Genomic DNA, 17,928 nt, shown 5'->3' with positions numbered 1-17,928 from the left:
TAGTTTGGAGCCAGTATGTATTCCAAGCAGTTTTAGAGATTTAGATTTTATGTTTTTAACTAGTCACATCTGCAGATGCCGAGTTTTCTCTGCATAACATAGTAGTTTGTTAGATAACAACCTGTTTAGTGTTACAGAGAGAGCATCCTGTGATTTCCAGCATGACCTTGACATAGCTTGATCTGCGGTGATTAAAATTGTATCATCAGCATAGCAAATAACTGACTGATCCCGTCATAATGTGGCAAATCGGTGATTGCAACAGTGAAGAAAAATAGTCAAAGGACAGAGCCCTGAGGCACACCTGATGTAACTTTCTTCAAGGAAGAATGCCTATTTTGAATTAACATGAATAGCCTCCTATTATTTGGAAAAAAATTATTTCTACTGCTGTGCCATTTGTTCCATAATACTGTAGTTTGGTTAGTAAGATGTCATAGGGGATACAGTCAAAAAGAGACTGTGTTCTTATTTTCAAATTCACTTAGTGTCAAATTAACAATTTAAAGGAGAACTACACAATAATTCTGATGATGAACCAGATGAGATTTTTAATTGAGGATTAATGAAGAAGAGACGTGTCATGTATTCACAATCACTTTATTTATCTAAAACTGACATTTTATTTGTAGCTTATAAGAAACATGTACTAGACAGTAAAATATAATGCTCTATCTTAGGAAAACAATTTACTAAAATACGAAATTCAGTATTGGCCTTTAAGGTTACTGACACTGTTTCACAAACACTGTGGTGAAAATAAGTTATTTTACAGGTAAAATCTCACAGATAGTAAAAGAAACAGCCAATCACTGCAAATAATGCTAGTTATTAAGAACAGATAACATCTTTTGCAAACTAATTATCTTACTTATTAGGTATTAACTTTTTGAGAGAAAAATTTCATGGTTGTACACATTTTGTGCATAGTGCAATGAATCTAACCCCCTGTGTTGCAGCTGGTTACCTGTGGTTCTCTTTCCTGGCTGCTATGTAACTTCCAACAACACTGGTGAGTGTGCTGTGTGTGAACATACTCTACTTCATTTGTGAGCTGGAGAATTTTGTCTGAGCATATTAAGAATTGCATGATTTCTTGAGTATTAAATTTCAATTGATAACGCGGTCTTAGGGTCTGTACATTCAAGGAGGTGTTATAATCTTTTTACAACAAAGAATTTTCCCCACTTGCTTGTCTCTTATATACCTGGTAACTATTGCAGTCAGTTGTCTGTCTAGCTCTAGTCTCATTAGTAATCTATATTAAAGGTTCATAGCTCATAGAACACACAATAGCACTCACATTTTCTGATATCCCTCAGAAACAGGAAACAAAGTAGATGCCTGTCCTTCATAAGCTACCAAAAATTTTGCAACTTGTCCTGTAAACGTAATGTACACTCACACCTGATTTGGAGAAAGGAAGCCATACGATGCACTAACACTTGTTACTACCCATCTAACCTCTGTCTCTTTCTTGAAAATTTATGCCTCATGTATCATATGTGATATCATATCTAACATAAAGGTTACACTTTGAATACAGTGTGTTGATTCCAGATAGAAAATGAGTTACCAGAAAATCAGTAAATCAGTGGCAAACTTTTTGTGAAGTACTTGCTCTCGTAGCAGCGATAACGTTGATCAAGATAATGCCAGTTACACTGAACATGAACATTTTGGTGCTTCCAACCTTCAATCACAAATGCTGCAAATGTATGACTGTTAGAAACACAAATAGAATAGTTCTTCACCAATGTGACAGTCGTCCTTTGATAGTTCATGAGGTTTGTCCTCTCAAAATAGTTTTATCCACTAAGAAAGCTAAATAAACCTATAAAAACTGTTGGCTTCATCGTGTCCAAGAATATATTCGCACTACTTTGTGTTAATTTTACATTAATATTGTCCTGGGTTGCAGTCTTTGTGTTGAACACCCACACACATCATCATGCGAGTGCCAGTATCCTGTATATAAAGCAAATAGATGAGTGCATACTCCTGCATTGGTGGATCCTACAGAATCCTGAGTATCTCCGTGGGGGCATTATAGTCACCCTGTGAAAATAAAATTTGTGTTATGATATTTAGAAGACAATAAAGACAATAGCAATATACACATGCACACCTCTTTAAAGGGTTTGCTCCTTCAGACATCATGATGTCTTCCTCTGTGTGTTTTGCCCATTAGCATCTGGATATTCTTTTGGGATATTATTCAAAAGTATTCTCATCAAATAACCATATTGTAGCATCTTTCTGAGGTCTAATGCAAATTTCACACTTATTTCCAGCTGAAGTACAGTTTTATATCCTTCATCCTTTTTCTTAGTTCTTTTTTTAAAAATACTTCTATGAAAAGAAGATGGAGAAACTTCATAGCTTCTTTGAGAAGATGAAAGACGTAGGCAGGCCCACTGGTTCTGGGTGTAGTGTAAGGCTTTAACCAGAGACGATGGAGACTCTATAGCAAGTTAGGCTGTGATTTTCTAGACTTGCACCATAGGGTTGAGAACTGCAGGACTTGGGATATGCAACTCGCTGAAGCAGTGCCCAACTGAGACTTGCACCAGGCCATTTTTCCACACAAAATTATTATTATCCAGGTACTGAGGAGAACCTTCCATGTATTATTTTTTTTCAACAAGAAATTTTAGCTCATCTGCGCAAGATAAACATCATAAATGAGTTTTAGTTTCCTTTTACTCCTTTTCATGATGTCCTACTTACTTTTTCTAGTACAAGACTGAATTGTAAGAGAGATAGACTATCTCCCTTTTGAACTCCGGTTTTTGTATCAAAAGGTTCAGACATTTCACCTTGGAATTTAACCTTTGAGGTGGTATCAGTTAATGTTTGTTTAATCAACTGTTTGTCTTTCTATCCACTTTAAGCTTTTCTATCATATTAAACAATGGGCGTATATCTATTGAATCACATGATTTTTGAAGTATACAAAGGTGATCACGATTTGCCTGCCTTTGTGGTTTTGTAAGACCATCTTGAGATAAAGAGTTTGTTCCAAACAGGATCTACCTTTTCTAAAACAGCTTGATATTTGCTAATTAAATGGTCTGTTTGAGCTTCCAACTTTTCAAATATTATTTTTGAAATGATTGTGTAAGTAACTGGCACCTATGAAATCTGTCTGTAGTTATTTTATGTCAGTCCTATCACCTTTCTTGTGTAACACAGGCCAACAAAAAAATTTTTTGAAAAACTTTTTTACTTTGATAGCTGATCTTTATAGATTTTTATGAGCTGAATCCAAATCTAGCCTTAGTTTTTTTGTATCACCCATAGTTTTCAAGCAATATGTACTAAGCATAAAGTATAAAAATCCTGTACTATACGGTAAATGGGGAAATTAATGAAACACTTTGTTACAACATAAGCATGGTTTGTATTTACAGTAAGCTACTTAAGACAATGATATGTGTCAATAGAGGTTTCACTTGTCATCTGGGATTGGTTTGTATTTTCTTTCTCTTTTTTCTTTGAAGCTTTTTGTGTAGCTTTTTCTATGAAGAGTTGCTTGCTGATCTTCTTGGTGAAGTGACCAACAATAATCCCCCAGCATGTTGGTGTTCCAGCGGCCTTAATAGGTTTTTTCCATCACTTTAATGTCCTGGTGAAAACGTTCTCCTTGCTCCTCACTAACATCTCCTATATTGTCCAGGACGTAATCAAGGTGACTGTCCAAAAAGTGAACTTTCAGTCTCATCAAACATCCTAAAGTTTTAAACTTCTTTAACATTGTAGCTATAATAGAAACATATTCTGGGTATTTTTCATGTCCTAAGAACTTCGTAATGACTTGCTTAAATGATACCCATGCTTCTTTCTCATTTAAGGTCATTGTGGATTCAAAGTTAACATCAAACATCAGTTTTCTAATGTCAGATCTGACATAGCCGCCTTCTTTTAGTTTAGCTTCTGAAAGGTGTGGAAACTCTTGATAGAGATACTTAAAACATGGTCCATCTTTAGGCAAAGCCTTTACAAACTGTTTCATTAGGCCTAACTTTATATGTAGAGGTGGTGCGAGTACATGTTTTGGATCTACAAGGTTTTTGCATAGAATGTCCTTCTCACCATGTTTTAAAGACTCCCTCACAGGCCAGTTCTTTCTGCACCAGTGTTTATCCCTAGCCCTAGTGTTGCATTCCCACAAGAAACATGGAAATTTGATGAAGCCACCTTGCTGACCAAGGAGCATGCATGTTACTTTTAGACTGCCACATATCATCCAACCATGAGCAGAATAACCTATTATATTTAGCACTACTTCTAAGTTTTCATAGCTTTCTTTTATATGTACAGAATAAGCAACAGGTATAGATGCATGCATGTTACCATTGTGTAATAAAACAGCCTTTAAACTAGTTGAGGATGAATCGATAAACTGCCTTCAGTCTTCTGTTTCGTATTCAATACCAAACTCATTCTTCAGACCAGGAATGTCTGAGCAGTACACTAAATCACCCTCTTGTTGAAACAACTTGGAAAATTGCTGCTCTCTCTTTCTATACATTTATATGCTGGTTCAACTGCCAGTAAGTTCTTTTATTTTAATCTAGAGCCAAGTAATTTAGCTTTTTCTTTTGTTGAGCCTAGAACCCTAACCAAATCGTAAACAATTTGGGCTCTAGACTTTCTGTATCACAATGGAATTCATCATCATCTGGTTCATCTAAATCACATTGTATATCAGAAAATACTTCTGTTGGAATAAAATTTAAATCATCTGGTGGTTCAGGAACCGGAAAATCTACACCATGCCCTACTGGTCAGATGGTGGACGGAAGGTTAGGGTAGCTTATTACCTTCTTGTTTTTCGAATTATGACCAGTAATATCAACACTGCAAAAGTAGCAATCATCGGAATGATTTCTTGGCTCCCTCAATATCGTAAGAACAGAAAATCTAATGGCTTTTTCCTCCTTTTTGGACCATTTTCTCAAATCTTCAACACACACATAACATATCTTTTGCAGCACCCAAGATTTATCATTATCAGCAAGTTTAGATCCAAAGTATGATAGATAAACCTTTTTCACAAAGTCTGTAATGTTTCTTTGGTGTTTTTTAATCACAAATTCACCACAAATATAACAAAAACTGTCAGCAGAGTTTTTACAACCATGATTAGACATTGTACTGAGCACATGTACAGGAAAGGGGAAAGTGATGTTAGGTTGACAATTAACAAAACACCATCTGTTAACACAAAAAAGAATCGACCTTTTTTTGTCAGAAAATGTTTTTCAGCAGTGGTACCAACATAATCTACATTCATTACACCTCCTTTTTAAATTATTTTAACTGTATAAAAGTTGCTAAATTCTTTTAAAAAATCACTTAATTTAATGAATTTAACTGTCAAATGTAAAGAAATGGTGGGTGATACAGTTTTTAAGTATCATTTGGATTTCCCACCCTAAAAAACATAATAATAAGGTAATTTCAGAAAAAAAGTTTTTCCGTTGTTGGCCTGTGTAATGGGCGGATTACGGTATACTGTCATTCCTTAGGGATTGTTCCCTCTGGCCAAATATCTGGAAGAACTTTACGAATTTTGTAAGTGAAGCTTCTACCACTTATTTTCCACATTCTGCTAGTATTCGAACTTTCCCTGGAGATTTATTGTTTTTATCTTCACAAATTGGTTTGTCAACTTCTTCTGGGACTCTGATTTGCATTTGGCCCTGGTTTTTCAAATTTAGATTATTAATAACAATAATATTAGTTCATCTGAAAACTTTCTTTAAAGAAATATTAGTGATTACTATACTTGCAAACCACATGAAGGCAATATTTTCAGTGAACAAATAGTTGTTATTTATAAGTTGGTATAGTTCTTTGGCAAGCCCTGTTCTCTTCTTTCCAATAGATGTTTTATTTTTTCCAAGAACCTTAAAGTTTAAAAGTCACATGTATTAAAACTTACCATGCTCCAGAAAGTTCTAATCTTAAATGGTGCTTATTTTCCAAATTCAGTACCATAGCTTTGCAATACTTATTTTTCTGATTCCAAAAATGCCTACTTTTATTAAAATAAGTTAAGTTGTTAGTTTGCTGATTATTCCAATTAGACAATTTAACATTCTCAAAACTTTTTGGTGGGCTTTGACAATTCCTGTGTACCTTACAAAATAGTAACTATTATATTTGCCATTTTCTGGGTATGCTGATCTTTTGTCAATGTCTATTGTGTCTTTGAATCTTTTAATTTTCCTGTTTGTATGTTATTACTTAACATGTAATAAGAAATAAATTTTACCATTTTGTGATTTCTGATATTGTTGTTGTTGTGGTCTTCAGTCTTGAGACTGGTTTGATGCAGCTCTCCATGCTACTCTATCCAGTGCAAGCTTCTTGATCTCCCAGTACCTACTGCAACCTACAACCCTCTGAATCTGCTTAGTGTATTCATCTCTTGGTCTCCCTCTACGATTTTTACCCTCCACACTGCCCCCCAATACTAAATTGGTGATCCCTTGATGCCTCAGAACATGTCCTACCAACCAATCCCTTCTTCTAGTCAAGTTGTGCCACAAACTTCTCTTCTCCCCAATCCTATTCAATACTTCCTCATTAGTTATGTGATCTACCCATCTAATCTTCAGCATTCTTCTGTAGCACCACGTTTCAAAGGCTTCTATTATCTTCTTGTCCAAACTATTTATTGTCCATGTTTAACTTCCATACATGGCTACACTCGATACAAATACTTTCAGAAATGACTTCCTGACACTTAAATCTATACTCAATGTTAACAAATTTCTCTTCTTCAAAAACGCTTTCCTTGCCATTGCCAGTCTCCTCTCTGCTTTGACCATCATCAGTTATTTTGCGCCCCAAATAGCAAAACTCCTTTACTACTTTAAGTGTCTCATTTCCTAATCTAATTACCTCAGCATCACCCGATTTAATTCGACTACATTCCATTATCCTCATTGCTTTTGATGATGTTCATCTTACATCCTCCTTTCAAGACATTCCGTTCAGCTGCTCTTCCAGGTCCTTTGCTGTCTCTGACAGAATTACAATGTCATCGGCGAACCTCAAAGTTTCTTCTTTTCTGTTATTAAACTCATCTAAAAAATGGGCATGGCACACCATGCCAAGGTCAGTACATTTAGATATCAAAATGTAACCATATGCAAATTGCAGTTCAGTAGTCATTGCCAACATCATGTTCTCAGTCTTTATTTAGCTATCAGAATGTGGAACCCATATCCAGATAGTGTAAATTAATGTGTCTGTTTGCCATTAGAGAACTTTGTGATATGATGCTTATTATGTAACTTGCTAAACTGGTTGCAATACTTAGACCCTAGCTTGTTACATAGCTGATCATCTGACAGACAGCATTGTTTGTGAATAAATACAAAAAGATAAAATATCAGCTACTGCAATTCAATTTACTTTATTTAACATATGTTTGTCAAATCCATTAACAACAGGAGGGTAACAGCAAGAGGCCAAGAGAGGACTAAGTACCAGGTTAGATAACTTACAGTGTTCGTTCAGCGAGACTCGAACTGTGCCCAAAATGCGGGAGCCGTCTCAATGATGCCAGGAATGTTGCTGTCTGGCAGGGGCACACCATCTGACTTGATTGAGAAGTTCTGCATGAGTGTCGAGAACGTGAGGAACAAATTCTGCCGGGCAAAAGTCTCTCCGGCACACAGCCGCTTACCTGCAACATGAGGGGACATGTGGACATACTCTTCTTCCATTCTGGGCGAATGTCTAGCATGTCTCAGATGACATACAGTAAGGTACAGATCAAAAGTTGCGGTGTCAACGTGACAGATTTTGCAGGCAAGAACTTAAATTTGAAGTACAACTAAAGCTAAAGCTCATTTTGCAATACAGAATCTCTAAGTGAGTGATGCATATGCTTGCAACAATCATAAAATGCATCAATGTTACGTTAACTTCAGTGTTATAATTTATTATTTACGTGAACCACAGGCCCAAGAGCATCAGAACATGATATTTTTGTCCATTGTATTCTTTTGACTGCATTAACTTAGAAGCTGAACTATTTTTACACCACTAACGGACCATAGACCTAAGTGTGTGGCATAAATTTCAACGTGATGTGTCCACCCATTCCTGAGTAAAAGGGATCTTAATAGACGTACGGACACACAGACAGTTGGACAACAATTCACAAAAGAAATATTCATTTTTGTGTGATATTATTACAAATTAATACTTTCCAGATCTCTTCCTTTACTTTCACTGTGAAACCTTCTTGCCAATTTTTCTGATTCTAGCTCAACGGGGAGAACACAGTAGGTTTCGATAAGTGAGTTTTCAAGTATGAAAATATGACATAAATGGCCATAAGTTTTGATTGCATTGACTTAGAAGCTTCAATTTTTTACACCAGCAAAGGACTGTGGTGTACATTTCAACATATGTTTACCTGTTCCTGATGAAAAGGATTTTTACAGTCGGACAGATAGATGGACAATGAAGTGAAGTGATTCTATAAGAGTTCTATTTTTACCAATTGAGGTACAGAATGCAAAAAAAACTTTGAGATATAAAAAATATGAGAAATGTCATACTGAATTTTGAGGTATGAACAAACTTAGTGTTGAAGTTTGTACTAATATGACATCCACTATTTAATACATATTAAATACATGCTGAACAAAGTTGTAGGTTATTGTTCACAATTAGTGATTACAATGGGATAATTTTTTACCAGAGGCAGATTACTTTAGTTCTTTGCTTGTCTATAGATCTAATTTGGGCCAGTTTGTTGTGACATAAACATCTTTACTGGTAGTGAGTAATCGCTCTCTCTTAAACAGAGCTTGTAATACCTTTCTTGCTCTACTGCTTTTGTCAATGGGTAGCAGTTGTACCGTATCATATTCTTGAAAAATCTAAAAAAAAAAGTAGGACTAAAGAAGCAGTATACACACCAGCCCCAAATGGCAGAGTAAAGTCTTTCTTGCTGAGTTTTCCATTGCCATCCAAGAACCTCTCAGGCCTGAAGGTCTTCGGGTCACCCCATAGATCTCCATCCATGTGCATGCTATATAAGCAGGTTATCACAACGGTACCCTGCAACAAGAAAATCACATGTTCAGTTTATTCACACTGTTTATTAATGTGCACCTTGTATACAAGTGAGAAATTAGTATTTTGACATAAAAGTCAAATGAAGGTGAGGCACCATCAGGCTCTTGCTATACACACAAGCTTGTAATGTAATTCCCTGGGTCGTGTTAGTTTCTATAAATGTTGTTCAAAGAATGTCATAAAAAGGACCAAAACCAACAATATACAAATTTATACAAAATGCACTGGATCAGCAAGTAAACTAACCCATGATGACCAAAAATACATTATTCTGATATTGAAATACACAAATGTTTCTTACATAAAAAAGATGCAGCCATGTGTACAGTACTACAAAAATTTGGCCCTTCATTGTTCATTATATAACTGATATTAGAATCCTGACAGCAAGACCTTTCCCATATATCCTCCCACCATCACCTACTCCAGTCCGGTTACTAACATCACCTGTCTCATCAAAGGCAGGGCTACCTGTGGTCTACAAGCTGAGCTGCAACCACTGTGCTGCAATCTATGTAGGCATGATAACCAACAAGCTGTCTATCTGCATGAATGGTCTCTGACAAACTGTAGCCAAGAAACAAGTTGACCACCTGTTGCTGAATACGCTGCCAAACATGATATCTTTCATTTCAGTGATTGCTTCACAGCCTGTGCCAAATGGATCCTTCCCACTAACCAGATTTTCTGGATTTCGCAGGTGGGAACTTTCCTTGCTATGCGTCCTATGTTCCCATAACCCTCCTGGCCTCATCCTTCATTGCTTACTGTCATCACCCATCCAGCCCCTTCCCTGTTCCCATTCCAGCACTACACAACCATCATTCCACCACCACACCCAGTCTTTTTATTTCTCTCCTTTTCGACTACTTCCCCCGCTCCCCCTTCCCACCATTCCCTTGCCCTCCATCTAACCTGCAGCAAGCACTCCACTGTACACCACCCCCACCATACTATCCCTCCCCCTCTCTGCCCCAGCCTCCTCCTTACCCCCCTCCCCCACAGGCTTCCCCGTTGCCACTACCATCACGCACTGGTGCTGCTGCTCACATTGTGGTTTCAGTTGCCTAAGACTTCAGTCGTATATATGAGTTGCGTTTGCATGAGTGTTTGTGTGTGCATATGTGTGTCTATTGTTGACGAAGGCCAGTGGCCAAAAGCTTTAATTGTGTGAGTCTGTTTGTAAGTGCCTATCTGTGACTCGGGATTTCCGCTATATGGTGAGTAGCAACTTTCCTTCTCCATAATATTGTTACATTCCAACCTGGATTTGCCATTGTTTGATTATGAGTAATTTGTTTAGAAACAATGTAAAATCTGGTATGGAGTAACAACAGAATGAATGAGGATAGATTACTACACAGCATATAAAAGAAACATTGATTGGCAGACAGACACTTTTAAAAGTAGATTCAGCTACCAGTCAAATTTAGTAATGCACAACTTGCGCGCACACACACGGCAACCATCATCTCAAGGCGCTGAGGCTCCTCTTCAGGGAGTAGTGATCTCCATTGGGGTGGGCAGTAGCGTTACAGAGGAGGTGTTGCGTGGGCTCTGAGACGACAGTCATCATATGAAAGTGAGTTGTGCATGTATGAATACATGTGTGTTTCTCTAAATCTAATGGCGGACTTTGTCCAATAGCGTAGTTCACTTTCAAATGTGCCTGTCTGCTGCTCAACAATTCCTCTGTGGGACTATTAACAATCCATCCTAATTCATATTGTTGATTATAAATTGTTAAGTTAAGGAAATATTCATAACTGAAGACTCACATAAACTTTGTGTACGTAAAAATCTGATCCCAGAAATAATTTTTTGTTTTGGGACTGATATATCCTATTTGAAAGTTCTGAATTCCTTCTTTATAAAGGAAAAAAATCTTTTCTTTGGTGTGCCCTGTGTAATTTAAGAAACATATTTATTCAAAATTATTGTTGCAGTAAGAATTCAAGAGTGTCTGACTATTAAGGAATGTAATTGTTCCAAAAATTCAGTTACTGTTTTGTAGCCCTAATCTGTCTGTTTGCAACAATGCAACATTTTACTGCAAAACATATTAGTCAATGAAATATTTCAAATATAAAATTTGGGTTTCTGGAAATTTGCGGAGAAAAGAGTGCCCCCAGAATTCACTCATAAAAATAGAGCCTACTGTAAAAGCCATTTCTAGAACGTAATGGCACTTACCATTCAAAATAACTTGATGACTTAATGTGTAAAAGTATTACTAAAGTTTTCTATCTTTTATGTCGCTGCTGAATATGTAACTCTGTATATTGATATTTTGGTGCAGTCTTTCCTATGCCAACTTTTAACTAGGCATGGTATACAGTGCCACAGGCTGTCTTCATAGTTAGGCATGGTACATGGTGCCAAAGGCTATCTTCATAGTTACCAAATGTAATAGTCAATCTCAGAATAGGTGTTTAGCATTCAATTAGAAATGTTTTGTAAAGTCAGTCTCGGTTTAGCCTGCAACGAGTAATAAGCTGTATAGTCAGTCAACGAGTAATAAGCTGTATAGTCAGTCTGTGAAGCTGACCTCTTATTAGAATGACTCTGAATAAATCACAAATATCAATGGATACAGAATAGGTGAATTCATTTAAATATTATCCTAATTATTAATATTTGTATACACAATTTGATTACTCAGAATTCAAAAATGAAAGTACTAACTGCAACAATGAGTGTGGCTAATTTACATCAAGAGTCTCTTTGAAAAGGTAATTATACTTTCTTACATTAGGATTATGCTACTTCTTTGTTGTTGTTGTGGTTTTCAGCCTCAAGGTTAGTTTCCTGCAGCTCACCTTACTAGTCTACTCTATGCAAGTCTCTTCATCTCTACATAACTAATGCAACCTGTATGCGCTTGAACATACTTACTCTATTCATGCCTTGGTCTCCTTCTACAATTTTGTTCTCCACACTTCCTTCTATTACCACACTGATAGTGTCTCAGGCTGATACTGATCTTCGGCCTGACATGGCTGCTTGTCCTGTTCCAGAGGTTGCCCCTCAGTCTGCAAGATCTGGGTGGTCGCAGAGGGTGGCCTTACTGGTAGTTGGGAGCTCCAACGTCAGGCGCGTAATGGGGCTCCTTAGGGATATGGCAGCAAGGGAGGGGAAGAAAACCAAAGTGCACTCCGTGTGCATACCAGGGGGAGTCATTCCAGATGTGGAAAGGGTCTTTCCGGATGCCATGAAGGGTACAGGGTGCACCCATCTGCAGGTGGTCGCTCATGTCGGCACCAATGATGTGTGTCGCTATGGATCGGAGGAAATCCTCTCTGGCTTCCGGCGGCTATCTGATTTGGTGAAGACTGCCAGTCTTGCTAGCGGGATGAAAGCAGAGCTCACCAACTGCAGCATCGTCAACAGGACTGACTGTGGACCTTTGGTACAGAGCCGAGTGGAGGGTCTGAATCAGAGGCTGAGATGGTTCTGCGACCGTGTGGGTTGCAGATTCCTCGACTTGCGCCATAGCGTGGTGGGGTTTCGGATGGGCGCTGGATAGGTCAGGAGTCTACTACATGCAACAAGCGGCTACACGGGTAGCAGGGGTTGTGTGGCATGGGCTGGGCGGTTTTTTAGGTTAGATGGCCTTGGGCAAGTACAGAAAGGGCAACAGCCTCCACGGGTGCGGGGCAAAGTCAGGACATGCGGGGACCAAGCAGCAATTGGTATTGTAATTGTAAACTGCCGAAGCTGCGTTGGTAAAGTACCGGAACTTCAAGCGCTGATAGAAAGCACCGAAGCTGAAATCGTTATAGGTACAGAAAGCTGGCTGAAGCCAGAGATAAATTCTGCCAAAATTTTTACAAAGGTACAGACGGTGTTTAGAAAGGATAGATTGCATACAACCGGTGGTGGGGTGTTCATCGCTGTTAGTAGTAGTTTATCCTGTAGTGAAGTATAAGTGAATAGTTCCTGTGAATTATTATGGGTGGAGGTTACACTCAACAACCGAGCTAGGTTAATAATTGGCTCCTTTTACCGACCTCCCGACTCAGCAGCATTAGTGGCAGAACAACTGAGAGAAAATTTGGAATACATCTCACATAAATTCTCTCAGCATGTTATAGTCTTAGGTGGAGATTTCAATTTACCAGATATAGACTGGGACACTCAGATGTTTAGGACGGGTGGTAGGGACAGAGCATCGAGTGACATTATACTGAGTGAACTATCCGAAAATTACCTCGAGCAATTAAACAGAGAACCGACTCGTGGAGATAACATCTTGGACCTACTGATAACAAAGAGACCCGAACTTTTCGACTCTGTATGTGCAGAACAGGGAATCAGGCCGTTGCAGCATCCCTGAATATGGAAGTTAATAGGAATATAAAAAAAGGGAGGAAGGTTTATCTGTTTAGCAAGAGTAAGAGAAGGCAGATCAAAACGGAAATTTCTGTTCCGACACTGACAATGTTGAGTTTTTATGGAAAATGTTCAAGGCAATCATAAAATGCGTTTTAGACAGGTACGTGCCGAGTAAAACTGTGAGGGATGGGAAAAACACACCGTGGTACAACAACAAAGTTAGGAAACTACTGCGAAAGCAAAGACAGCTTCACTCCAAGTTTAAACGCAGCCAAAACCTCTCAGACAAACAAAAGCTAAACGATGTAAAAGTTAGCGTAAGGAGGGCTATGCGAGAAGCGTTCAGTGAATTCGAAAGTAAAATTCTATGTACCGACTTGACAGAAAATCCTAGGAAGTTCTGGTCTTATGTTAAATCAGTAAGTGGCTCGAAACAGCATATCCAGACACTCCGGGATGATGAAGGCATTGAAACAGAGGATGACACGCGTAAAGCTGAAATACTAAACACCTTTTTCCAAAGCTGTTTCACAGAGGAAGACCGCACTGCAGTTCCTTCTCTAAATCCTCACACAAACGAAAAAGTGACTGACATCGAAATAAGTGTCCAAGGAATATAAAAGCAACTGGAATCACTCAACAGAGGCAAGTCCACTGGACCTGACGGGATACCAATTCAATTCTACACAGAGTACGCGAAAGAACTTGCCCCCGTTCTAACAGCCGTGTACCGCAAGTCTCTAGAGGAACGGAAGGTTCCAAATGATTGGAAAAGAGCACAGGTAGTCCCAGTCTTCAAGAAGGGTCGTCGAGCAGATGCGCAAAACTATATACACATATCTCTGACGTCGATCTGTTGTAGAATTTTAGAACATGTTTTTTGCTCGCGTATCATGTCGTTTTTGGAAACCCAGAATCTACTATGTAGGAATCAACATGGATTCCGGAAACAGCGATCGTGTGAGACCCAACTCACTTTATTTGCTCATGAGACCCAGAAAATATTACATACAGGCTCCCAGGTAGATGCTGTTTTTCTTGACTTCCAGAAGGCGTTCGATACAGTTCCGCACTGTCGCCTGATAAACCGAGGAAGAGCCTATGGAATATCAGACCAGCTGTGTGACTGGATTGAAGAGTTTTTAGCAAACAGAACACAGCATGTTGTTATCAATGGAGAGACGTCTACAGACGTTAAAGTAACCTCTGGCGCATCACAGGGGAGTGTTATGGGACCATTGCTTTTCACAATATATATAAATGACCTAGTAGATAGTGTCGGAAGTTCCATGCGGCTTTTTGCGGATGATGCTGTAGTATACAGAAAAGTTGCAGCATTCGAAAATTGTAGCGGGATGCAGGAGGATCTGCAGCGGATAGGCACTTGGTGCAGGTAGAGGCAACTGACCCTTAACATAGACAAATGTAATGTATTGCGAATACATAGAAAGAAGGATCCTTTATTGTATGATTATATGATAGTGGAACAAACACTGGTAGCAGTTACTTCTGTAAAATATCTGGGAGTATGCGTGCGGTACGGTTTGGTGGAATGATCATATAAAATTAATTGTTGGTAAGGCGGGTACCAGGTTGAGATTCATTGGGAGAGTCCTTAGAAAATGTAGTCCATCAACAAAGGAGGTGGCTTACAAAACACTCGTTCGACCTATACTTGAGTATTGCTCATCAGTGTGGGATCCATACCAGATCGGGTTGACGGAGGAGATAGAGAAGATCGAAAGAATAGCCGCGCGTTTCGTCACAGGATTATTTGGTAACCGTGATAGTGTTACGGAGATGTTTAACAAACTCAAGTGGCAGACTCTGCAAGAGAGGCGCTCTGCATCGGGGTATAGCTTGCTCGCCAGGTTTCGAGAGGGTGCGTTTCTGGATGAGGTATCGAATATATTGCTTCCCCCTACTTATACCTCCCGAGCAGATCACGAATGTAAAATTAGAGAGATTAGAGCACGGAGGCTTTCAGACAGTCGTTCTTCCTGCGAACCATACGCGACTGGAACAGGAAAGGGAGGTAATGACAGTGGCACGTAAAGTGCCCTCCACCACACACCGTTGGGTGGCTTGCGGAGTATAAATGTAGATGTAGATAGTTCCTTGATGCCACAGGATGTATTCTGTCAACTGATCCCTTCTTTTAGTCAATTTGTGCCATAAATTTCTTTTTTCCCAGTCCTATTCAGTACCTCTTCACTAGTTAGGCTATCTGCCCATCTAACCTTCAGCATTCTTCTGTAGCACCACATTTCAATATCTTCATATTCTTGTCTGAACGTCTTAAGACAGACATTTTACTTCTGTACAAACTACACTCCAGACATAATACCTAAAAATATCGCTAAAACTTAAATTTGTATTGGAAGTTAACAAATCGCTCTTTTACAGAAATGCTTTTTTTGCTATTAGTAATGTGTTCTTTATATCCCCTATGTTTTAGTTGTCTTGCATTATTTTGCAGCTTAAACATCATAACTCATTTACTACTTTTAGTGGCTCATTTTCTAACCCCATTCTCTTACTGCCATTTTATTTAATTTGACTCCATTCCATTAACCTTGTTTTACTTTTATTGGTGCTCATCTTATAACCTTTCCTTAAGACACTATCCATTCAGTTCAACTGCTTTTTCAAGTACTTTGACCTCTTTGACAGATCTGCAATGTCATCGGCAACCGTAAGGTTTTTGAAACAGCCTCCAATTTTTTGAAACTACCTGACAGATTAAAACTATATGCCTGACCGAGACTTGAACTTGGGACCTTTGCCTTCTGCAGGCAAATGCTGTTAATAGAGAGGAAACTCTTTTTTGTTAGCCTCATGTAGTGAAGAGAAATTTCCTGTGAAAAGCAATGGTCCTGAGTTCGAGTCTCTGTCTAGCACACAGTTTTACTCTGTCAGGTAGTTTCATATCAGGGTGCACTCCACTGCAGAGTGAAAATTTCACCATCAAATTTTTTATTTATTCACACTGAACTTTTATTCCCTTTACAAACGTAATTACATAGATACGAATGAAGGCTGCCACCTGATTTGACTAATGACTTTCTGTACTCCAGCAGTTTTGTGTTAAAAGAATTTCTGCCTGACATGAGGCTTGCAAAAGAACAGTTTGACTCTCTGTTTACAATGCCAGCAGATCAAAATATGATCTTCTTTATCATGCTTCGCACATCAAGTCCCCATTGCAGTTTGTTATTAAATGTCAAATCAAGATAGAATAAATTGTGAATTGTTACATACAATATAAAATTATGAGATATGTATGAACACAGAGGGGGTATTTCAATAGAATACTCCATACAGGAATTTCCATTATTGGTAGTCAAATACATATTTCAGTTAGAGCTGAACTGTGTATTAGGTAAGCTATCTGTACCATCTCAGTGTTTCATTAGTCCACCACATAAATTAGTGAATTAATTTGGAGAAATATTCAGTATTATACACATGTGTGATTTTAAAGTACATTTTGTTATATTTATCTAAAATTGTAAAATTTCAGCTGATGTGTAGTTTTTTGGTCAACATACTCCAGCAAAATTAAACAAACAAGAAAGACTTACTTTGGGCACACTGTATCCCTGGAGAGTAGTGTCTTCCATGGCCTTATGGGGAATAGAGATGGGAGTGAGGGTCCGGATCCTCATCACCTCCCGTATCGTTGCTTCTGTGTAGGGCAGACTGCAAGATGAAACAAGCTTTTTGTTTTCATGTGACATCATTTAAAAGGAATTTCAAATTTTGTAACTGATGGTAAACTTAAAGAATTAGGGTAACAAGTTCACTGAGAGCACTGAAGTATTACCACAGTGTATGAGATCTATTTGTATTATACCTGATTTAGACCTGTAGGGTGTACAAGGAAGGGTAGGAAGATTTGTCTGTGGAAAGTTTGAGCAATGCAGTAGTGCCACAGCTATGATAAAGAAGCGGAAATGGAACTCAAGGGAAGGTCTGGGGAAAAGTCATGGATAAGATAACATGTAAAGGGTTGTGGCCATTGCATGTTTTTTCGCCTTTAACAGTGATACTGCATGCTCAGAGGTGCTCAGAGTAGTTCTAGTATACACCATTATTTTTGTCAGTGACTTTGACAAAGGAACCTTGTTCCATTGTTCTTTAGTAGAAACTACTCTGATTTCCAATCATCTGATGCAAGGTAAGTCATTTATATTATTCAGGTTACTTCAGTGATATGTAGAGTAACACTTCTTTTGCAACTGGAATATCAGAGCTTAAACAATGTCTTTTGCCATCAGATATAGTTCCTTCTTGCTTTTTTCAGTCTGATACTTCCATCTGTGAACCACTGAAGGTGTTTACCCACATAAGAGTTACTTACTTCCAAATATAATGTGTAATGCTACAGATCAGATCGACTTCTAAACTCTTTCATGTATAAAGCTATCATCCATTACTCTACCCATTTGTTATGATATTGAATTAATTAATTTATATTAT

General features: G+C 38.2%; 1 protein-coding gene across 1 annotated transcript in view; it reads right to left on the bottom strand.

The window, feature by feature from the left end:
- Positions 1-584: 584 nt before the first annotated feature.
- The window catches only part of LOC126109565 (probable cytochrome P450 304a1), a 135,402-nt gene continuing 118,058 nt past the window's right edge, over positions 585-17,928 (bottom strand). The window contains exons 7-10 of the mRNA XM_049914587.1: positions 17,031-17,148; positions 8,952-9,093; positions 7,524-7,705; positions 585-2,058 (exon numbers count right to left, since the gene is read on the bottom strand). Coding sequence (XP_049770544.1) covers positions 7,533-7,705; positions 8,952-9,093; positions 17,031-17,148 — 433 coding nt within the window. The 3' untranslated portion in view covers positions 585-2,058; positions 7,524-7,532. The remainder of the gene's footprint in view (positions 2,059-7,523; positions 7,706-8,951; positions 9,094-17,030; positions 17,149-17,928) is intronic.

The sequence above is a fragment of the Schistocerca cancellata genome, chromosome 12 (assembly GCF_023864275.1).
Source record: "Schistocerca cancellata isolate TAMUIC-IGC-003103 chromosome 12, iqSchCanc2.1, whole genome shotgun sequence".
Classification (NCBI taxonomy): domain Eukaryota; kingdom Metazoa; phylum Arthropoda; class Insecta; order Orthoptera; family Acrididae; genus Schistocerca; species Schistocerca cancellata.
The sequence above is the reverse complement of the archived record's forward strand: the minus strand, read 5'-3'. Positions and strand labels throughout refer to the sequence as shown.